This window comes from Haemaphysalis longicornis, unplaced genomic scaffold (genome assembly GCF_048455015.1).
Source record: "Haemaphysalis longicornis isolate Haplotype H1 unplaced genomic scaffold, Haemaphysalis longicornis Haplotype H1 scaffold_2, whole genome shotgun sequence".
NCBI lineage: Eukaryota > Metazoa > Arthropoda > Arachnida > Ixodida > Ixodidae > Haemaphysalis > Haemaphysalis longicornis.
Window position 1 is genome coordinate 152,154,848 of NW_027526295.1, and position 24,362 is coordinate 152,179,209.

Genomic DNA, 24,362 nt, shown 5'->3' on the forward strand with positions numbered 1-24,362 from the left:
TGATTGCTATTTATTATAAATCCAGTTTGTATAAAAAGTCGCCTGCGTGCATTAATTTTTTCTTATATTTCGGGCTTCTGGAAAAGAAAACGCAAGACAACACTTAAAGCAGCAACATTTATCATAGATCAGCTGCAGCTAAGAAGCTTTTTCAACCTGCACTTGTTTCGATGGCAGTAAAAATGCCTTGATGCCAGTTGTGATTACGCTGCAGTTGGGTTAAAATGACTGCGATTTTGCATCACAGCTTCATGTTTTTCACAGAGTTCGAACTCAGCAAAAATGTAATTACTGGTGGAGACTACAGTATGCAGAGGAAAATTCAAGTGTAAAATAAATGGGGCACAACTTGTAAAAGCAGTTTCTTTGCTTGTAGTTTTGTGCGTTTCACACATGCCTGGCATCTCTACATGACTCTTATGTCATTCAGGAAAGCTAGAACAGGGGTACCTCTGTGCAGAGAAGGTACGGGATTACGTACAGGAGTTTTGCAATTAAGTCAACTTTTTCAGCACTTCCAAGGCTTGCCAGTAAAAGGGACACAAAAAAGGGGGTGCTTTCTCTCTCTCTCTCTCTTTTTTTTTTAATGAGCCTCGCGGAAATTTGAAACCCTTTTGTGAGTTTTAGAGGATTTGCAAGCCACCGTTTGACAACAACCAGTTAACGTAAAGTGAACAAAACTACATTCACACAGCTTGTCTTCAAGTAATAATTTTGCTTTGTTGCACCACACTTGCAGTAGCAGCAGATGTTCTTGTTTTTTGAGAGCCAAGAGATGTTCTAGTTGGCCATTTGTGAAGGGGACGCGCAGAGTAACGCAGTTGCCCTGCGTGGCGATGCTTGCGCAGAACCAGAGGATAGCCCAGCTGCTGGTGGTGAGCGTGCGCAAAGTGGGCCAAGAAGGGGGCACGTCTCGGTCGTGCCCACTGGTTGCCTACGATGCGGCCAGGGTGGCCAAGGATGCGCTGGCAGTCCTCGCCAAGCTGAACACGTCCTCTGCGGCGGCCACTGGGGATGTCTGGTGAGCACACGGCATGGTGGAGAGCCTCCCACCAGATGGTTTGGCTTGCCGAAGCCACGTTTCTGAAATAGTGGTGTCACATTGCAGCTGTAACACAAAAAGAAACTAGCTCGGGAAAATGCCGACCCACTGGAAGGACGATGCCAACGAATTTAGGCTTTGCCCACCCGTCATCCCCTTTTCGGTTGTGTAGACAGGCGGCGTAAAAGTGAGTGATTGCTTTGCAAAAGGCGCGTCCACAGTGTTTGCAACATTAACGTGGAACATACTGGGCTTGTCATCTGACAATTGTGGGCTGGTTGCTTCATTGGTTGTCCGATCCTTCTGTCATCGTCGTCTTCTCTAATTTACACCACCTATGAACGAGCAGAAGAAACTCCTGAGGTGTGATTGGATGTCTAGGTGTTAAATACCTCTTCAGTCCGAGTGGTAGGCACCGCCATCTGTTCACTTTCCCACTGGTACCATCTGCCGAGCTGTAGACGAACTAAATCTTTGATGCAGGACATTAGCCAATTAATGACAAATGCATTGTGTGTTATTATTACCGGAGTAACATTTAATGTTAATTTAGTAATGAAAAGCCATTCTGTAATTGGAAAGCATTGCGCTGAATTTCAGCGACCACCCCTCTGCTGAACTCAACTCATTTCCTGCACCGCTGCTCCCTCCCTGACTCCTTGCAGGTCACCACCTTTGACAAACATCTCGTTGGCAGCGACCAAGTTTCGGGACAGCGTGGAGGATGGGTCTCAGGAGATCTCCAGGTTCCTCGTGCGGCAGTCAAAGGGCAGCACTTCCAAGGATGCGACATCGCTGCCTCCGCCCCCTGCAACGCCCAAGAAGGCAGAAGCAGGAGTTGGAAAACCTGCGGAACCGGTAACCAACGGTGAGAGTTCTGTGCCTGCTGAGCCGCCAGAGCCACCAAAACCATTAGAGACACCCAAGAAAGGAGACGACCTGCCGTTTGCAGAGAAGTTGGCCCTGATTCTAAAAAGTCCTCGGGAGCCCAGGAAACGGGACAATGTGCCACCACCGGTGGTTGCGGAAAGCCACCGCATCGAAGAGGTGAAACGGGCCCTAGCAGCCACTGTACCATCAGCCACCACTTCAAAAACAATTGCAAAGGTAACGACGTCGAAGAAGGCAAAGAAAACAGCCTCCACCAAGAAGAATGCTAAGAAAGCAAGCACAGTTACTCCAAAAGAAAGTTACTTCGAGAAGATGTGGGCGAAAACTGGGACGCACTTGCAAGCACAAACGTCAGCAGAGAAAGAAGACACTTCCAGAGTGAGCGTGAAAGACATTGCTACCGCACAGGACCTCGACAGATCTTTAGAAGACGCGCTGTCAGAATCCCTTAATGAAGCTGCGTTGGCAGGGCCCTCAGTTGTCAACGAGAACAGCAGCGACCCAACGCGGAGTTCAGTCCTTTCGGGTGCTGAGGGACAGAAAGCTTGTGTGAGCGTCAAAGGTGCAAACGACGTCGTCAATGTGGACATCGTGCACAGCCCAGACGGCGGTGCCACATCGGCGAGCAGTGACCAAATCAGCCTGAGTGGGGACCTTCCGCCGATTGACCCGAGCCTCTTGCACAAGTGCGAGCATTGCGGCAAGACGGTGGTGGTATGGAAGAAAGAAGAGCACGATGACTACCATCTTGCACTGAAGCTCAGCCGTTCTGACGAAACAGCTGGATCCAAGCCTAAAACGCAGGCAGCAGGCCAGAAACGAACTGCTTCGACTTCAACAAAAAGAACTAGTAAAACGAAGAAAATGCGGCCAGAGAAAGTGAAGACACTGAAGGATTTTTTCACTTAAGATTTGTATTCCGGAAACTCGGTGTTGTAGCTCTTTTTTATTTTAGACTTGCTTCGGCACACCAATTCTCAGCAGGGGGCTTACTGTGGTGCTGAGGAAGTCAATGTTACGGTGACATGTCTCTTGTATGACTTGCATCATCAAAAGAAGTGAAATTTTATCTTATTCCTGAATGCATTCAATTGATACCAGTGAAAGTTGTAAATAGAGGTGATGTTCAGTTCATGTTGACACTCCCTGTGATATACCTGTATGAATCCAACTTTTTTTAATGCTTGTTCAATATACATTTGAAGCGCGCTATTTATCTATCGAAAGATAATTTCAGAAGAAGTTTGGCAAATTTTTATATGTTAGTCATTGATTTGTAATGTAAGTATATGCCTGTGTTACATTTTTGTTACTACATAATGCATGTTCGTTGCTGTTCTAGTGTGATTATTGAACCCGTGCCTAGTGCTGCTGATGCATTAGTTGGTAGAACAGTGAGAATTTTCATAAACATACTTCAAACTGTTTCACTCGTCTCTAATTTTTGTAAAGAAAACCATAAACCATCGAAACGCCAACGTTTTTCTTTTTTTTTTTTTCCTCCAAACTTATCGTGCATATGAGTAATGCATTCTCTAGGCAACGAACTTGATGGCTCGATTGATGTTCATTTTACAAATTGTTTGTAATAACAAAGCTGCTAGTTCTGTAACGGTCATTTACTGCTATGCACCCCTGTGTATCTATTTTATTATGAATTCATGAATAGATGGTATGTTACTGTTCTAGTGAGCGAATTGGACTCGTGCCTGGATGCTGTTTGTGGCACAACAATTTGCTGCCCAATCCTGATTTTATGAAAGGATTAAAGCTTAGGACACATTTTTATTTTTTTAACTTGTTTTCAATAAATCTGAAAGAGAGCACTGCTTGCTTCATTTTTTGACAGGTCAGTAGTGCCGCAATATCAATTAACATTATCTAGACAAATGGATGAGCTTGTCAACTTAATCTAGTGCTAAAGGGCTTCAGGCCTGTGACATGTCATAGATCCTTGTACAGCAACAATTGAGCATGTGCTAAGTGACTGATGGACTGCCAGATAGGTACCGTTAAGCACAGCACGAATATAACGACACGGACAAAGGAAGGATTGTGACTGTGCTCTGCAGCTCGGCATGTCTCCATTGAAATCGGTGGCTGCTAGGCCTGGGGGTGGGTTCACTCACAGAGCACACTGTAGATGGCGCGGCGAATTTACCCAGCGTTCCCCACGCGCCGGAGCTGCTCACCTTGGTAGCCGTGGCGGCGGGATCATTCCGTCGGCTTTGTCGTCGGCTTTAGTGACAGTTGTTTTGGGCCTATTATGATGCAGCTTCGCATCCACTGCGCACTTCCTTCGCATGGCATGATCAACTTGTTCGACAGCCGCTCCTGGGTAACCCGGACCCGACAGAATTATATGGTCGTACGGCAAAGATTAATTGGTGTATTTATGGGAGGTTGTGGCCATTACTACACCATGGTGGCCAATCCGGCTCTGGGGAGGGAGTGCGTTACTGGCTATGGTCGCCGGGATTAGGCCACACCCCAAGCCTCATTCTGCAATTCCATCAAAACTCGGATTTTTTTTTTTTTTTTTTTAATGCGGTAGGAATTGTCCTTCACCGGGATTCGAGCCACGGTCTTTCTGCACGTGAGGTGGAGGTTCTACCTCTTTGCCACCGCTGCACCTGGTACTCACCGCTGGTACTCGCCTACGGGGCAGAAACTGAGGCTCACTAAGAGGGTTCAACTTAAACTGAGGACGACTCAGCAAGCAATGGAACGGAAGATGATAGGTGTAATATTAACGGACAAGAAGAAAGTGGAGTGGGTTAAGAAGAAATGGGTCTGGGCAGGCTTGTAATGCGGAGGCAAGATAACTGTTGGTCATTAATTAAGGGTAACAAAGAGTGGATCCTTAGAGAAGGCAAACGTGGCAGAAGGCGGCACAAAGTTAGATGGGCAGATGAGATCAAGAAGTTTGCGGGAATAAATTGGTCGCAGTTAGCACAGGACAGGGATAATTGGATATTAATGGGAGAGGCCTTTTGCCCTGCAGTGGGCGTAGATAGGCTGGTGGTGGTGATGATGATGATGATGATGATGATGACGGCAAAGGTACGTTAAGGATTCGTTTCCAGGGCGGGAAAACAAAATATAGAGACCACATACAGACATCTGGCCGCTGGAGGAACGCTGGAGAAACGCACTGCTTGCCACGAATGGGTCTCCATTTTCTAAATTTGCGAATACCAATTCGGTTGTGTTTTAAGAGGTATTACATAAGGCGAGAAGAGCAGCTGGTTTTGATTAATAGGGATTATAAAAGTTCCCTCAGCTTTCTCGAAATCCTCAATCTTACTAAAATATTAGTTTAAAACGGTATAAATGGGAATCACTAAGCTCACATGCCGCATTGTTTCGGTGTCCGCGCTTGTGTCCCGCGGTGGTGTAGCTGCAAGCTAGCACATCAGAATGGCTAGGTTTCCCTGTCTCACCCTTTGAAAGACGCTCCTATCCATTTTCTCATACTTCCGACACACGGCCGGGCTACAGCGGCGGCATCATCCGCCGCTCTAGCCCGGCCGTGGCCGAAGCTCCTGCGTTCGGGACGCTGTCCCCGCGAATTCCGGCTAACGGCTGGCAGAATCTCTTTCGCTCTTTGTAGAGCCACGTGTGTTAATTCAAGTGACGTCGCATGGGCAATTGTTGTGGGTGTCATTTAAAGCTTTGCTTTCCAACCACCTTCACAGCGTGGATTGGAGCAAGATTTTTTTGTTACAGACATTTTGCTAGCGTACTTGCCATAAAATTCTTACACAGTAAAAGCTATGTTGCAGTACAAATTAATTCAACATATCAAGGTAAATACTGCCGATATTCTTTAATTTGGTCCCAACAACATCGATCATACGGAAAAAGAAATTTAGTAGGCAACCGGAAAATTGCTTCACGAAGCTAATCTGTTCGTGTATCTGTGAACGCCTTCATCTATTATGCCATAGGGCTACCGTATTTACCCGATTCTAACGCGCACTTTTTTTCCCGAAAAATAGGTCGAAAAATCGCATGCGCGTTAGAATCGGATACGAAACCGAAACTGCCGAAACAGCGGAAATTTCGTCCCACCCATCGCCATCGCCATCTCCAGATGGCGCCCAAGCTTTTAGCAACAATTTTTCAGACGCAGGAAGCATAGGCGCCTAAGCTTTTCTATCGGCGTTCACACAAATCGTCAAATCGTTCCACTTGCGCGCTTGATAACAGCAATGGCAGCAACGGCTCTCACGCGTTCAAAACGAGCGGTCGGCTGAAGCGTGCGCCTCTGGAGAAGCTCGCGGGATGGGCGTGCGAGGCGTGGGCCACGATCCCATTGACCATGGTTGAACTTTCGTTCAGAAGTGTGGCATCGCGAACGCGCTTGACGGCACCGGGGACGAGATGTTGTGGTCAGCGGAGAGCGACAAGGAGTGAGATGAGTGAGATTACTTTGGGAAATAAATCGCCCGTTTCTCTCGCATTCGTTTTCCTTGCTCACAATGTTCCGCGCGCGTTACAATCGGAGGTGCAAGTTTTTTCGTTTTTTTTTTTTTCCCAGGAAAATAGGGTGCGCGTTAGAATCGGGGGCGCGTTAGAATCTGGTAATTACGGTAATTCTCGAATAAAAAAAAAAAGACGGAATTGTCGCATGTTTTGTTTTTGAACAACCTCGGCCTGTGGTTGTATTTGTTCTTTTTTTTCTATCTCCTGTACAGACAAATTAGCTTATAGATAAGGTGCCTCTCTAAAAATTGGTGAATCTCGATACGACCATTGGGGGTATGGCAACCACTGGGAAGCAATACACCGCACGTGCGAATGCTCGCTTCGTTTTTTTTTTTTTTTTTAATATTCGGCTGAATAGCGCATGATGCAATAGTCGCTTCGAATTGAGTATCAGTATTCTACAATATAGAAGTAGCCGGCACTAGCGTTGTTGGGCTGCTTTCTTTCCCGCAAAAGATGAGGAGACAGCCCTCATCGGGCGGGCTCACAAACATCGCTTGCTCGAAATACTCTCTGCCTACCCAATTAAACATTTCAGTCATTGCTACGATTCGGCGCTTAGTGCTTCGCCGTTGCCCTGTGTGCGCGAGATGCAACACTGTACCCCAAACTTTGCTGTCTCTTTTTGCATCTGCAAGGTTTTGTCATCCAGACGTTACTCGTGCAGATGCACTCTTATCAAACGAAGAGTACATGTGCATTTAAAGTTCGGGTGGAATGCTCACCTGTGGTGGTTCGCGGCAATGCGAAGTAACCTTCCCTGAGCTGCGCTGCCGGATTCCGAGGCTGAATTTATATCTCTTTAGATCAGGGCTTTCCACTATATATGTGTGCGGTGCCATGATTCGGAAACGATCGAAAAAAAAATTTTTAACCCTCCTCAACCCATCACCTGAGCAGTGGGAGTCTGCGCTGACCAGCTCGGCTCCGGAGCAACAACAAGCTCTGGTCAACCGGGCACTGGAATCAGCGCGGGCTCGCGGCCTCCTGGACTTGGGAGGCTGACCGCTTTCGCTCTTACTCCTTTCTCTTTAAGATAAATAAACGTTTTTATCTCTCTCTCTCTTCTCCGCTTGCCGGCAGCCAGACAGGTGACTTTTAATGAGCCGATTGAACCTATGGGGCTCACCCTTCCTATCCCGTAATATATATATATATATATATATATATATATATATATATATATATATATATATATATATATATATATATATATATATATATATATATATATATATAGGGTTTGGAAATGAGGGGCTCGTTAGGAAATACAGAAAGAAATGCCGGCAGTCTACAACGCCAAAGAAGGCATAGGGGAAGGTTAGACTATTTTTTTACCGTTAGTGATGTTACATTATTAATAACTTTTTATTAATTACGTGAGAAAGAAAGAAAGAAAAACACGCGCCCAGAGTGGGGACCGAACCCACGCCTTTCGATTAGATCTCGAATGCCTTACCAACTCGGCAATCTGGGCGACTGTGTTCTGCTTCACTTTCTGGGGTATTTATATTTACACTGTATCTGACGCTTGAGGGTGGTAGCCAGCGCCACTTCAGACTACACGGGAAGAAGGGGACCTTCTTTTTCAACCCCCGGGGCGTGACGCGAACGTCTACAGCCTGTCATGAGCGGTCAACTGGCGGGAAACCCTCTTATGCTACCTTGGCATCAAGGCTGCCAGAACCGAGGCCCTCGCTAAGCTTTCGCGCGATAATAGGGTTTGGAAATGAGGGGCTCGTTAGGAAATACAGAAAGAAATGCCGGCAGTCTACAACGCCAAAGAAGGCATAGGGGAAGGTTAGACTATTTTTTTACCGTTAGTGATGTTACATTATTATTAACTTTTTATTAATTACGTGAGAAAGAAAGAAAGAAAAACACGCGCCCAGAGTGGGGACCGAACCCACGCCTTTCGATCAGATCTCGAATGCCTTACCAACTCGGTAAGGCATTCGATAAGTTGGTAAGGCATTCGAGATCTAATCGAAAGGCGTGGGTTCGGTCCCCACTCTGGGCGCGTGTTTTTCTTTCTTTCTTTCTCACGTAATTAATAAAAAGTTAATAATAATGTAACATCACTAACGGTAAAAAAATAGTCTAACCTTCCCCTATGCCTTCTTTGGCGTTGTAGACTGCCGGCATTTCTTTCTGTATATATATATATATATATATATATATATATATATATATATATATATATATATATATATATATATATATGATTGCGATAGCGTAGAGGTAGAACACCCGTCTCGCGTGCAGAAGGACCGTGGTTCGAATCCCGGTGCCGGACAATTCCCACCGGATTAAAAAAAAAAAATCCGCGTATTGATGGAATTGCACAAAGGGGCTTGGGGTGCGGCCTGACCCCGGCGACCATTGCCGGTAATGCACTCCCTCACCAGAGCAGGATTGGCCACCCTGGTGTAGTAATGGCCACAACCTCCCATGAATACGCCAACTAACCCTCGGCCCTCAGTCCCCAGCGGCTGCGAAGCAATTGACCACGGCGGCGGTCAGACCTGTGACGCAGCAGAGGGTGCTAAGAATCAATGGATCCGGACAGGCCGCCAATGGAATCTGAACCTGGCAACGTTTAACGCGCGAACCTTATCTAGCGAAGCAAGTCTGGAGGTGTTGTTCGAGGAATTAAAGGGCATTAAATGGGATGTAATAAGGCTTAGCGAGGTTAGGAGGGCAGGCGAAGCCTTTACGGTGCTGAAAAATGGACACGTCCTATGTTACCGTGGTCTAGAGGACAGAAGAGAACTGGGAGTGGGATTTCTAGTCAATAAAAGCATAGCTGGCAACATAGACGAATACTATAGCATTAACGAAAGGGCAGCAGGTCTTGTAATTAGCTAGGCTAAATAAGAGGTACAAGCTCAAGGTTGTGCAGGGCTACGCGCCCACATCCAGCCACGACGACTAAGTAGTGGAACGCTTCTATGAAGATGTGGAATCGGCAATGGCTAAAGTAAAAACACAGTATACCGTAGTTATGGGGGACTTCAATGCTAAAGTAGGCAATGAATCAGGCTGGCGACAAGGCAGTTGGGAACTATGGTCTGGGCTGTAGAAATAGCAGGGGGGATCTACTAGTTGAGTTTGCAGAACGGAATAACCTACGCATAATGAATACCTTCTTCTGTAAACGGGAGAGTCGGAAGTGGACCTGGAGGAGCCCGAATGGGGAGCACAAAAATGAAATAGACTTCATGTTATGCGATAACCCTGGCGTCGTGCAGGATGTGGAAGTGCTCGGAAGGGTAAGGTGTAGTGACCACCGTATGGTAAGATCCCGAATTAGGCTAGATTTGAGGAGGGACCGCAACAAGCTAGTACGAAAGAAGCCGATAAATGAGCTAACAGTAAGACGTAAAGTAGAAGAATTCAGGATCGCGCTGCTGAACCGATATTCCGCTCTTAACGAGGAAGCCGAGTTTACGACGCAGGAAGCCAGCGACAACCTTACACGCATTATTACGGAGTGTGCAGTAGAAGTCGGGGGCACTATGGCTAGACAGGATACTGGTAAACTCTCACAGGAGACGAAAGATGTAATCAGGAAACGGCAAACCATGAGAATCTCCACCGCAGCTGACAGAATAGAACTAGCGGAGCTCTCCAAGCTAATCAATAAGCGTAAGACAGCTGACATACGAGAGTATAATATGGAGAGGATCGAATACGCTGTAAAGAACGGAGGTAGCCTGAAAGCAGTGAAGAAACGTCTTGGCGTGGGGAAAAATCAGATGTATGCACTTAATGATAAGCAAGGCAATGTCATCACAAATAGGGATAAAATAGTCACAGTGGCCGAGGAGTTCTATAGGGATCTGTACAGTAGCCAGGACATACAGGATAATGCCGAACGAGACAGTAGTTCACAGGAGATAGACATCCCACCAGTAACGACCGAAGAAGTAAGGAAGGCTTTGAAAGAAATGAAAGGGGGCAAAGCACCTGGTGAGGATCAGATAACAGCAGACCTCTTGAAGGATGGCGGAGAAATTGTCCTTGAAAAACTGGCAAACCTGTATACGCAATGCCTAATGACCGCAATGGTACCGGAATCTTGGAAGAACGCGAATATCATCCTAATTCATAAGAAAGGCGACATGAAGGACTTGAAAAATTACCGGCCGATCAGCTTACTGTCAGTCGTCTACAAGGTATTTGCCAAGGTAATCGCTAACCGAATTTCTGCAACCTTAGATTTCAGTCAACCTAAAGAACAAGCAGGGTTCCGTAAAGGTTATTCAACAATGGACCATATTCACACGATCAATCAGGTGATAGAGAAGTGCGCTGAGTATACTGAACCCCTATATATAGCCTTCATAGATTATGAGAAAGCATTTGACTCGGTCGAAACCCTAGCAGTCATTCAGGCATTACGGAACCAGGGGGTAGATGAGCATTATGTAACAATACTAGAGGATATCTACAATGGGTCTACAGCTACGATCATGCTCCATAGGGAGAGCAGTAAAATACCTATAAGAAAGGGTGTCAGACAAGGAGACACAATCTCTCCAATGCTATTCACAGCATGTTTACAAGAAGTATTCAGAACGTTGGATTGGGAACAGGTGGGTGTAAGGGTTAATGGAGAATACCTCAGTAACCTCAGATTTGCTGATGACGTTGCCTTGCTAAGTAACTCGGGGGACGAATTGCAAAGCATGCTTTCCGCACTGGGTGAACAGAGTAGAACCGTGGGACTGAAAATTAATATGCAGAAAACTAAAGTAATGATCAATAACCTCGGGACAGCACAGCGGTTTGACATAGGTGGCGAGGCAGTGGAAGTGGTAAGCGAATATATCTACTTAGGCCAAGTTGTGACCCCAGATCCAAACCATGAGGCAGAGATAATTAGAAGGATCAGAATGGGGTGGGGTGCATATGGCAGACATTCGGAGATAATGAATAGCAGCCTACCATTGTCGCTGAAGAAGAAAGTGTATGACAGCTGCATCTTACCGGTACTCACCTACGGGGCAGAAACTTGGAGGCTCACTAAGTGGGTTCAACTTAAATTGAGAACAACTCAGCGGGCAATGGAGCGGAAAATGATAGGTGTAACATTAAGGGACAGGAAGAGAGCGGAGTGGGTCAGGGAGCAAACTGGTGTTAAGGACATATTAGTAGAAATTAAGAAGAAGAAATGGACGTGGGCAGGACATGTAATGCGAAGGCAAGATAACCGCTGGTCATTAAGGGTAACAGAGTGGATCCCTAGAGAAGGCAAGCGTTGCAGGGGGCGGCAGAAAGTTAGATGGGCAGATGAGATAAAGAAGTTTGCGGGGATAAATTGGTCACAGTTGGCACAGGACCGAGGCAATTGGAGAATAATGGGAGAGGCCTTTGCCCTGCAGTGGGCGTAGATAGGCTGGTGATGATGATGATATGATTGCGAGAAGGGCTGTCTTTGGTTGCCGTAGCAAATAGTAAAAAATGGATATAGCTTCTAACAAAACTGTTGATTGGTCGACGTTTCGATCGGATGCCGATCTTTGAGAAAGAGAGTCTTGAGAAAGATCGGCATCCGATCGAAACGTCGACCAATAAACAGTTTTGTTAGAAGCTATATCCATTTTTTACTATATATATATATATATATATATATATATATATATATATATATATATATATATATATATATATATATATATATATATATATATATAATTTGGGTTGTCAGAAAGGGGTGTGTGATTGTATTCAAGCTGATATTTTTGCTACAGGTCGTTTGAATAATTGTGAAGGATTCTATAATTATTATGTACTTCGGGTGTTAATCATTGTGGACTTTCATTTCACGCCTTTTTGCACCCCCCCCCCAACGGTTTCATCGCGGTGGGAAAAAACTATCTCCGTGGGCAAAAACATCAAGGCGCGAAGGCTTAAAGGAGCCATGAAGACAAAATACAAGTTTTTTTTATTCTAAAGATTTCGTGTTTTATAGTGTCTCCAGCGCTTGCGCGGCAGCAAACGATGCCGTATTCACTGAGAAATTAATCAATTTAGGTTAAAATTTTGATTCTCCCGCCAAATCGTTCGTTTTGGTGACGTCTACAATTAATTCATAACCTTCCACTGCGCCATTCGGCTCTGCAGCCTTGTTTGCCGTCATACCTTCCTGATGGCGCTAGCACAGTCAGCACCCCGCCGTGGCTTTGTTTTTGGCAGTATTTACACCTCTTGTTTTTGTTACGGTAGAAACTAATCGCTTCGTGAAACGGGGTATGCTTGACAAACAGGGTCACATAAGGCAACGTCGCTTACGCCAATCAGCCAGCGTCGTATAAAACAACTCCAAAGCGTCCGACTGCCGTGCAGCTAAAGCAAGCTTAGTGCGTCCAGTATACCCACAGCAACGCGCATCGGTACTTCTATGTTTACGTGTATTTTCGTAACTTTTGTTGTTTACCGCACCATTCGTATACTGTTGTAAAATGGATATGCATTACATTTAGGCGCAAATAGCTCGTTCGGCAAGGTTATAAACTGTACCTAATTGCGTTTGCTTTTGTCGGCCTCCGCCGATCGCAGAGCAGGGTGGTATGACATCATAGGTTCTGTTGCGGGAAATGAGCAAGTGGGTCGCATGGCCATTACCTTTTTTGAGCTTATTTGATAGAAGTTTACGTTAAAAATTGTGCCAGTGTGATTCTAGCGAGGCAATCTTTTAAAATAAACCAAACTTGTGTTGTCATCAGGCATATACAGCATAGAGCTCAGAATACGTTTAAGGAAATGACAAAAGAAGCATCGCAACGGCAGCATGGATGATAAGGCGCCTGTCAAAAATGGGACCCCCCACCATGTGTTCCTACTAAAGATTATGTTTGCGGATTATCTTTGAAGGCTAGGCAGGACCATAGAGTTTCTTACGTACACTTATTAAGAAACTCTATGGGCAGGACTAGTGACACTGAATAGAGCAGTTCTTGCCCAAGACGCCGAGCGCATGCGTCAGGCTAGGCAGGACCCAGCATTTGCCGCCAGCGTGGAGGAAGCTTTCATCCGCGGCCGCCAGAGAGGCCGAAGTAGTGTCAGTAGATAAGGTATGAGAGTGCCGCCACTGAAGAACGCAAGTCAGCAAGGGCGGCCATTTTGTAGTTCATCAGTGGGCCTCTTCGATTTACAGTCTCGGGCTCACCGCGGACTCCCCGAGAAGCAGTCCAACATTCGATTTTCCCGTGTATCCCTGTGGCTTCGGGGAATCCTCGGACTACCCGCGGGCAGCCCGCGGGGAGCCAGAAGTGGAAAATCGAAGAGGCCCAGTGTTGCGAGATTGGCGCATCTACAGCCTCGCCGTTAACTTCGACTGGGGTGTTTGTTAACAACACTACCGAACATACGGCAAAACGCAATCTTTTGACCCACTTCTGCTGCCGAAATGCTGCTACACGCGTTACCTTTGATTCGCATTCGGAACAGCGCCAGTCGCGAACAGCCGCAGAGCAGAGAGGACAAGCTAAGCCTACCAGAGTTGACCGACTAAAACGCATGAACGGCAACAACAAAATGGCGGCGCCAATGAACCGTCGCAGTGTAAACAAATGTCACGTAATGCGAACTGGCCAATGATCATGGCGGTGGCACGGAACAATGAGAGAGAAGAGTGCCGATACTCTGTCTCTGTACGCCTTATCTATAGTGCCACTAGCCGAGCGCAAGCGACAAGCCCGCCGAGACGACGAGCAACATTTCATGCACTCCTCCATCACTATTTGTAGTGGTTTACAGCAGCTTTGCTGGACATCCCCTTTTGCAGGGCTGGATGGCGACCAATTTTTTTTTCCTTGAAAATAAATGGTTCTTTTTAAGGTACAATCGGAGTGCAGTCAATGATTTAGCCCTGGCCAATCCCCCCTTGTGGGTACGAGCGAAATTAACATCGAGGGTATCATCATCATCATCACCATTTTTCTGCGCTCGCTTATTAATCATCATCATTACCATCGTATCAGCTGTTCAAGTGACGATGAAGATGTCTTTGCGATTCTTTGCGCTCTGCCTGCATTGGGGAAGTAGTTTAAGCGCAACAGACCTATTCACATCCAGCCAAGATATGCAGGAAGTGCTCGGAAGCGAAACCCTCGCCCTTGAAGATGCCTCGTACCTCCTGCTGCTGGAGGAGGCACGCTTGCAGGAAGCGAAGGAGCGCCACAGACGGGAGGTGCCAACCACCTCACACACTGACCACGACGACTTAGGCAAGTTCCTTTCCGCGAGCCGTTTCGGTGTCTTCTTGAAGGACGTTTTAGCCCTACGCCAGAAGAGCAACGGCCGCTCACTGCGGTCTGCCTTCAAGTCACCGTCATCTGGGGATTGGTGGCCGGCACTTCGCGACCTTAGCGGAGCGGCCGTCGGAATCTGCAGACTTCAACAGGTCTACGACATACCTGCAACCAGGATGGCGGCCATGGCGGCCCCCTCGATGCCCGCCACTTCGCCCGGGGAATCGGTGGACGTCGCGAGAGGCTGCTTCGTAAACGGACAATTCGGCAACACTTCTGCTTGGCTTCAGGCCGCCCTTTTGACGGCGAAGTTGCGGGGCCGTGCATACAGGAAGCTGGAGCTTGGCGCCTCCTGGCTCGATGCAAATGACAAACGTCGCAAAGGGCTTAAAAAGGCACGACTACAGACTAGGCACCCCGATGCGCCACCCAACGACGCTCACGAATACAAATCTGTGTGTGTTCGGGAGGGTGACTTAAGACCTGTGGCGAAACATTTATTTTGCCGAACGTCGACTCATTCCAGCCATCCTCTTCTCGTGCTGCAGCCTCTTGCATTGGAAATGCTGTCCTCGAAGCCTCGTATCGTCGTCTTCTCGAGCTTCCTGAGCCGTTCTGAGGTCAACTTCATCCGACACAATTCGGTGCGAGCGCTGACTCGCGCAAACTACACGCCAGATGCTGTCAGCTGGCTCCGTATTAGTAAGGTAGGTAAAATTTTGCGAACCTCACAACGTATAAGCGCGCGCCCATTGCAAGCTCGGCATTCAATTGCGCGTGTTATGTCACGTCGAGCTAGGAGAGAATGAAAACGCCACCGCAACTTGCCCTTGGAGTTGTTAGTTGGGCGAAATCCTGACCACACCTTTATTAAGACATCATGAGGGTTGGGACTGAAAAGCCAGTTCAGTGCTTAAAGGGAGCTGTTGACGCTGTACTTGTAAGTACAATTGAGTACAGGTTGGTCGGAGTATTTATATGGTCTGGCAAGGAGCGAGAGCGGGCGGGCGTCATTGGCCCGGAAGTTCCCACTTTCTGCGACATTTGTAAGTTTGACGATGTTTGGTATCGAACATTTTCTGGACACTGATTTGCGAAAATCCAACGTACGCAGTCTCATATGCGCATGCGCGAACACACGAGCTAAATCGAAACAAAACACCAGCAGCACTGAAAGATGTGCGTTACATTTGGTTCAGCAAACGGATTCTTCGGAGCTCAGCCTATCAATTTCGTCATTCGGCTACCCTACAGTCTTCAACAGTTTGGTTCGGTATGGCGAAAAAATTAGGCTAGTTGAAAGCTGAACCATTACCGTTCCTGTTAAGCTAAGCCTAGATGTCAGAAAACGTCATATTCTTTTCATGAACAAACACTTTTTGTGTGTGATTGCAAAATGGTTACTTGTTACGTTGCTAATATTTATCCAGTCAAATCTGAAACAGAGAATTATTGTATCAATTTCGATGAAGATAGATAACTTAAGTGAAAAAAAAAATCCCTTCCTTAGCAATATTACGGCAATTTTTTTATTTTTTCAATTCCCTCCGCCATTGTTCCAGTCTACGAATGAGTGACCTGGGTTCGGTGCGCCATGTTTATCACAATGGAAAGTAAACAGCAGCAATAGATAATATACGTTTAGTTAACATTATTTTGTCCCTTGGAGCACAGCACGGGCCTGATTTTAAGACCCGAGCCCGGCCCGAGCCTGCTTTGTGAAGCCCGAGCCCGACCCGGGCCCGTCGTCTCAAGCCCAGGCCCGGCCCGGGCCCAGTCATTTATTTTTGAGCCTTGGGAGTGCCCGTGTGTGTGGCCAGGCCCAGTCTTAGACGCTGAAGAAAATTTGTTTATTATATTTGGTTCAGTGTCTTCGTAGCGGGAAATCAGACGGAGCATCTAGTCTGTACAAGGACGTCCTGAATTGAAACGCAAAAAATAAGGGTTTAAAAGTGCACGTAGTTTAGCTTACACCGTCAGCAGTTCACGCCAGATCGGCGTGAAAATACCTCGTATTCTTACACGAGAGACACCATCACCTTTGATGACCAGACTCTTGGCAACTTCATGTGGTTGTCTCCGTCACAAGTTGGTATTGCTGAAGTTTCTTGCTCCCCATTTGAATCCACGAGTATGTGTGTGCGTTGAAATATTTTCCCTGCAGTGCTTTTTAAGCGGTGGTGCTTCTCTAGCACGCGAGTTTGATTTCCAGCCACGGCAGCCGCATTTAGATTGGTTCGACATCTAAAAGACACGTACATAGACATAGGTTCATAGCTCCAGGGTGTCTCAATTCCTACCCCGCTAGGGCATTCCTTGTAACCGTATCTTTGATATGTTACACACCAGAATATAAAATCGTGATGCAGTACATAAAATGTCATTAAAATTACAGTATAGTGACTATCAGACCTAGCCAAACACGTTTTTAAAACATTGTGTACAACTAACATCAAGAAGCGCGTAAAAGTAAACTCAGAATATTCATTTCTGAAATCAAGGGTTTGACGAACGCCCGTCTGGTCGGGAGGGTACATTTGATAGAGAAAGAGGGCACCGACGAAGTAACCTACTTAGTCGGTGCCCTCTTTTTCTCTCAAAAATTCGTTTTTATGCTCTTTTGTACACTTAACGTTGGAACTATTGACGGCCTGGCCTATGAATTCAAGCCCGATCCCGGCCCGGGCCCATGGCGTCGAGCCCAAGCCCGGCCCTGGCCCGGGCCCACCGATAATCGACTTCGGGTGGCCCGGCCCGGCCCGCGGGCCGGGTCGGGCCCGGGCTTTTGGGTCAGCCCGGGCCCGTGCAGTGCTCTACACGTCCCTTGCTAGGGCTAGTACTCAGATCACATAGAATCGGCTTCTGTCGGCTGTCGTCCCTCATCTGGAAACTTCCATGCGAAACCGAAAACGCCTACACATGTTTGGCTAGAGACGATTAGCGAGATGAGCGCTCAATATTGTCACCCATGCGACAGGTCAAATGAAATTTTCCCTTCAACAAGCATGGTTGTTTTGTGCAGTGGTTGATCCTATACGCGTGAAGTCGCGCAAACAGTTGGCATTATTTCTTCGATTCCCGAAAGTTCCGGTATTATTTAGTCATGGTTGAAACAAGTTACAATTGAAGATATTGTGGCGTATTGCAAGAATGAAGGTGAAATAGTCCGGTAGAGTGGTAGGACTGAAGATAGTTTTATAAGGCGAACTAGTGCCTCTAAAAATGTCATTTCCACTGCACACTACGCGCTACACCGGCGTTCTTGCTCGTCTGGCTCGCTGCATGCTCTCGCGCACAAGAGCCCGCGACGTTGCCCTCGTCGTCGTCGTCAGCACGGCCTGATGAAGGGTGGCTGGAGTGTTTTTAAACCGCAGGAATAGAGCAGGGGCATGCTCACAAGACAATATGACGCCGTTATTATGGCTAAAGTGTTAAATACACCACTTCGCGAAAATGCGGCGTTTCGTGACTCAAAAATGGTCGGGACTCGGGTAAATGGCTGAACGAGTAAACAGTACAGAGCCCTTCGGAATGCGACTCCAACACGCAGCCCCAGCACCATCGCCGAGCCTCGGCTCAAGCAAAGAAAAGGCGAACCTCGTGAATTCGTTGTGGCCTTTGAATTAGACTAGCTCCTAAGAAACATACATAGAAGCATGCAGGAGTAATTTGAGCGTGATATTGGGGGACTTAGCGGGCCACGCCTACGCTAACAGCGTATATACGAAGGCCAAGAAAAAGGGAAGAAAGGAAAAGAATTTAAAGCCCCTTTCTTAAGAGAAAGATGGTTAGAACGCGAAGCTTTCTACCGTACAGAGTCAAAATCCAAAACCCGAGGTGCCGTGTCCGAATGGCGCAACCGGATAGACGTCAGCTTCACAACGCGAGGGATCCGGGTTTTATTCCGTACCACGGGAAGCGTTTTTTATACACGAAAGTGTTTTATTGCCGGATACACGAAGATTTCGCTGACGTCATATCCGCCACGAAAGTAACGCCATGAAGCAGGCGGCCTGTAAAGGGTGCACCCCTGCACACAGGGCCTTATTGCGGGGAAGCAACCTTTAGTACCAAAGATTACGTTATACTCAGGGTTGTTCGTTTTCGGGTTTTATACTTTAACACGAAAGTGTTTTGTTCCGGGATACACAAAGATTTCTAAAAGATGCTACAGCGCGAAATAAATCACGGACACAGAAACACGACGGGACGAGCGCTGACCGAACAGCTGTGCTACATCGGGCAGGCTGTGCTACGCAGGCTGTGATACGCAGGCAGAACGACAAGGTACGACAGCGACATACCGCGACTGCAATTAATGTAACAAGAACGGAAGGGTGCAAGGTTAGACAAGAAAAAGAGTCCGGTGAACTAGAAATAAAGCTTGACAAAGTGTACGTTATTTCAAAGTGTAAGTTATTTCGTGCTGTAGCATCCACTACAGTGAACTACCAACTCGCCCAACAGTACACTTTACAAAGATTTCACTGACGTCATATCCGCGACGGAAATGATGCCAGTACACCTTCGCAGAAGCGACCGCCAGCAGGACGTCGCTCGCCAAGCACACCCACAAGACAGCCGCCCACTCGCAAATCATGCTCAGCTGCAGATTCCGCTGCACATTTCCTTTTGTGTTTTACTGATTTCTATGACAGAGGAATCAACCACAGTTTTTTTTCGTGGGGAGCTTGATTTTTCTTCACTTATCATCATCATCATCATCATGTTTCGTGAAACCCAAGTTGGCTTTCCTGCAGTGCGTTCTGTTGCGACATGGGACGCCATCAGTGTGGCATAGCAAGCGTCGCTTTAAACCGCAGCAATGGGAGCAATGCTTCTCGTGACGAAAACGTTGCCGTAACAGAAGAGGAAATCATCCCGACCGACCTACCACGAGGCGTACAGGATCGCTCCGGTTCGATGATTTCGCAACCCCACACGTAAGCAGTGTGCCCGAATTTGAGGAGCAAGAAACGGCAGTGCCAGGGTGGGGTCACCTTTACGCAGTAGATGGGCGTTGAAACAAAGCCTGGTTTTACAGCGAAGCTGTATGTCTACTCCTTTAAGTTCTCACCCCCGTGTGGAACGAAAACCCGGGGAGTTGTGTATATTAAAAAATTCAATAAAATGGAATTCATAAAAATAAATCAAAGGTGTTAGGGCCTCCATATTATGATCGAAGATATACTGACCTTGGAAAAATGCCTTCCCAGCAATGCATTTGTTTAGAGGTGAAGCCTGCCATAAAGAAACATTGGTGTAAGTTGGTTTTTGTAAGCTGGCTTTCTCACTTCTCCCAATGTGTGTCGCACAGTAAAGCATGGCCATCTACGGAGGGAGTATGGTAGCAGCCATACTTCATACTCCTCTCCAGCGCTTCCGCCTCTTTCCGGGGTCTTGTGTTCTGCTCGCCACGCGTGGAGTCCGTCTACCCCGCCTGCCACTTTTATGCGTGCATTTGAATGTGGAAGAGGTGAGGGCACGCATAAAATCCGAGCTGCTTCGACTGTTTCCGAATGGTGGCGCAATCGGAAAGACGTCGGCTTCATAACGCGAGGGACACAGGTTCGAATCGGAACACGGGAAGCGTTTTAAGTGCGAATGCACTTTATAAGCGACCCTGAATTCCGGCGACCGCCGTCCGTCCACATAGCAACAGCTGCGGGTGCGCGCGCTCCTCGTCTTCCTTGGCAACGGGGGGAGATGGGCGCGCGCTGCCTGGCCGCTGACATGGCACATACCCACGTGGGGGATTGGCCAGGAATCTCCTCGTCTTCCTTGGCAACGGGGGGAGATGGGCGCGCGCTGCCTGGCCGCTGACATGGCACATACCCACGTGGGGGATTGGCCAGGAATCGGGCGTGAGAAGGGCTAATGCACCCGCTTAAAGGAGTACTGACACGAAATTTCAAAGCTGAGATCCGCTCTAGCAATCAAGTACAACGACAACACAAATAGGTGTCTGTGCATGACACATACCCACGCGGGGGATTGGCCAGGAATCGGGCGTGAGAAGGGCTAATGCACCCGCTTAAAGGAGTACTGACACGAAATTTCAAAGCTGAGATCCGCTCTAGCAATCAAGTACAACGACAACACAAATAGGTGTCTGTGAATAAATGCATCTTTCTTTCTTTGTAGTTGTGTGTGTGTGTGTGATCTCTCTTTCGCGAACATTACCGAACCGCGCAAATTCAACTCGTGCATTCGCACTTTCACATTCTTCCCCTCGGGGAAATGCGGGGAAATTTTTTCTTGAGGCAATTGATGTGCCTCCGCTTACAATCATCATCGTCGTCGTTTTGTGAAATCCATTGTGTAAAGTTGGGCTTCCCGCAGTGCGTTTAGCTCGGACATCGGCGCCTTCAGTGAGGCCTAGGAAGCTTCGCTTTAAAAAGGGCACCATTTATGTAGTAGAACGGAAATTTGAGCTTCATAGTTGGATCTGATTCATGTTTGAAGCACTGTCCGCGCTTCAAACATGAACCATTTATGTTAAAAGTACGCGCCTGGCTATGGCCCATCTAAGGCCGAGGACTTAAAGGGGCTTAAAACAGGGTTCCAAAGGTTGCGATTTTACGTGCGCAATCGCTGGAGAAGAGCGACTTTTTTTAAGCCTGACGAAGTAGCGCTTCTCGTCGTCATAGCAACGGGCTCGCGAGATCACGAGCTGAATCTGTGTCTGCTAGCAGATGGCGCTAGGAGTAGCGTGCGGCTATGAGGGGAGAGTGCGTGCATCCAAAGGCTCTACGCGCAGAGTGCGTCGCGTACGCGCAACTAAAAGGATACCAAACTACATGCGCGTGGGCTACGTACTCTTTTCACGTTTGCGTACGTGAACTCTGTACGCACGTGAAACTAAAACTGTCTAATTCGAATCTCACGTACGTCCGTAAGGCTCACGTACGGCCCTTTGCGTTCTGAGCATGCGCACTGGTCACCCGTGAAAGTTCTACGTACGTGGAGAGTCTACGTACGTGAAACTGAAACTGTCTAATGCACGCAAGCATGCACGTAGTCTGCCTCTGGGGAAGCTGTTACGTGAAATTTACCCATATAGCTGCGCCGGCTCTCGACGATGCGCACGGGAGAAAACGGCCTCCATTTGCTAATGACGCCAGGTCATGTAAGACGATCACGCCAAGTCTGCCGTGATGTGAACATGTAAACAAGGAGCCATGAATACAAAAAAAAAATTAAAGCTGTTCCACTCCACGTGAAAGCTGTTGGAAGTGCAGAGCCGTGATTCGCCATAATGGGCTGTAGCGCCGTTATCCGCTCATTGCTACCAACCAATGCATTTCCAATTTCCCGCCTTCGCAGTGCTCACGCGCGCCCCCTGCCTGAAACTGCACCAGCGCGAGTTCTGTTCTCTTTGTGTTTGCGTTTCCTCCCACGCATGCCGGCGTTGCACGGCCCCTTTTTTTCGCTTACTATCGTAAAAACCAACCCAACGAGCATTCCTAACTAAACTTGCCTCAAATGTACCAGCAGTTTTCTTTGCGCTGAACAACGGGGAGATGTATGACAAGCGCCAGCGGTTAACGAGTTTCGAACGCTTATGAATATACATGTATAAACCGCTTGGCTTTGGAAGCCTCTGGGTTACGCCGCCACCACAGCCGCTACGACGGAACGCCGTGTGGCTCTACTTGGGTTCTGGGAGTGAGCTACAACGGCAAGGCGAGCGCCTAAAGGTTTAATTTAAAACAACTACGCTTCAGTACCTCACGCAGCTCCATTCCATACACGAAGGACGTACCTATTTTTTTTTTTAAACCGGAAAACGCTAGTATTGAAAAACTTCCAAATTTACATGGCCTTAATCTTTCCAGGTTGCGTGGCTCTCGGACACCGAGCACGACGTCCTCCAGCGGATTTCCCGACGCATAGCCGCCGCTACGAACCTCTCCCTGGAGTCGGCTGAACCCTATCAGGTGGCCAACTACGGCCTCGGGGGCCACTACACGCCGCACGTGGATCCGGTTTCGTTCGACAGTGTTGCTGACGAAATCTGCAAAAACCGGGGCAACAGACTGGCCACCATACTGCTCTTCCTGTCCGATGTCCGGGCAGGGGGCGCTACGGCTTTCGTCGAGTTGGGCCTTGCGGTGAGGCCGCGTGCTGGCGACGCTCTGTTCTGGCTCAACATTGAGCCTTACGAGGGAAGCGACTCCCCTTGGGACTTCCCGTTCTGGCACCAGAAGAGGGCACCCGACTACAGAACGGAGCACGTGGGATGCCCTGTACTGCGGGGTTCCAAGTGGATCTCCACCAAGTGGATTCGAGAGATGGGCAACGTCGTGGTGAACTACGACTTCCCCGGATGACCACTGCGTATACTGGGACGCGTATTATTTAGATGTGTTTGACAATGAACTTGTTTCGAGGCCCTTCCCAGCACGCCTATTGGAATGATTAAACCGACAAGTTTTTTTTTTTTTTTTCGAGATACAGTGCACGGGGAGCTTGAACCATTTAGTTCAATTCACTTTAGTGGGCGAACGGCGCGAAGAAATACACCTTTTTGGCCGTCCCTTGGGTTTTATTTTTTGACAAAAACGCCTATTTTTCAATAAAAGTGGGGAACAGGACAAGGTACAGTCTTTGTCAAAATTTTGTAGGGCACGGCGACCGTGGCCGGAGCAGGCGCGGCCAAGCAGGGGCGCTGGAGAGAGCGAGGGGAACTTTCGCTCTTGCTTTCGTTTCGTAGTGTGGCTGGCGAGACAAGTGCTGCGCGAAGGGCCTGCGCTGTAGGGTGCCTCATGCGCGGAGCGGGCGCGCATCGAGGCACCCTACTGCGCTGAATCCAAGAGCGCCTCCTGTGAGAAACCGGGAGCGCGCCGCGCTTGTCGCGCCACGCATACCGCGAAAGAAAGAGCGAAAATTCCCTTCGCTCTCTAGCCACGCAACCAGCCAACAGCGGTAAGTGCAGCGCCCCTGCTTGGCCGCGTGCTTGCTCCTGCCGCGGTTGCCGTGGCCTAGAAAATTTTGACAAAGACTGTACATCATGCATTGTCCAAACCCGTACGTGCTGCGAACTATTTTAGTGCAATGCAGCAATTCCCGTTCAGCACCTTATGACTGCGTTAGATAATGTTGTAAATACTGTGGTAGCGGAATAATTAGCGCTGAAAAATAACAAAACATGTCAGTTAGGTTTGGGTTTGAATAATTTTTAGATGCGACTGCATCTCATTCACTCGCCTTGTCCCTCCATACGGCGTTGTTGTCCGTCCACACCCCGCCCCCTACACTATAAAAAAAAAAGTTAGCGGCGCCCGGTTTCGATCCCACGACCCTGTGGGCGGAACGCGAGGTACATGGTGCTCTTCCCACTGCGCCACAAAACCGAGACAGAATCAAATGCTACGAACGCACCTTATATCCTTGACTCATTCAAACTACGTCAAGAAGCTACTGATACAACGCATGATGGGGCAATGATTAACACTTGCAATAAAAGAAAAGAAGCTCCCACTTACAGCAACAATGATGGAGTAAAGGTCGTTGCGACAGCGAAGCCCCAAGCATACCACTTAGAGATTGACCAAGATTGGCCAATAAAACAATAATAATCATAAAACATAATAATCACACGCGATTTCAGAATCAATCCAACGGAAACACCAAGTGAACCCAGATCCTGGGCGAGAGCATATTAAAGAGGACGAATA

The 24,362-nt window shown here is 47.8% G+C and overlaps 2 protein-coding genes across 4 annotated transcripts in view; both read left to right on the forward strand.

Annotated features, from left to right (window-relative positions):
• The window catches only part of LOC144169333 (DNA polymerase eta-like), a 41,969-nt gene extending 38,216 nt beyond the window's left edge, over positions 1–3,753 (forward strand). For all 3 annotated transcript variants that reach the window (XM_077698426.1, XM_077698425.1, XM_077698427.1), the window contains exons 10-11: positions 849–1,021; positions 1,708–3,753. In XM_077698426.1, the coding sequence (XP_077554552.1) occupies positions 849–1,021; positions 1,708–2,842 (1,308 nt within the window). In that variant the 3' untranslated portion in view covers positions 2,843–3,753. The remainder of the gene's footprint in view (positions 1–848; positions 1,022–1,707) is intronic.
• A 10,760-nt stretch (positions 3,754–14,513) lies between these two features.
• Positions 14,514–23,117, forward strand: LOC144168360 (prolyl 4-hydroxylase subunit alpha-1-like). Its single transcript, XM_077697362.1, has 3 exons — positions 14,514–14,776; positions 15,209–15,389; positions 22,521–23,117. The coding sequence occupies exons 1-3, from the start codon at positions 14,514–14,516 to the stop codon at positions 23,013–23,015; spliced, it is 939 nt and encodes a 312-aa protein (XP_077553488.1). The 3' UTR covers positions 23,016–23,117.
• Positions 23,118–24,362: the final 1,245 nt, after the last annotated feature.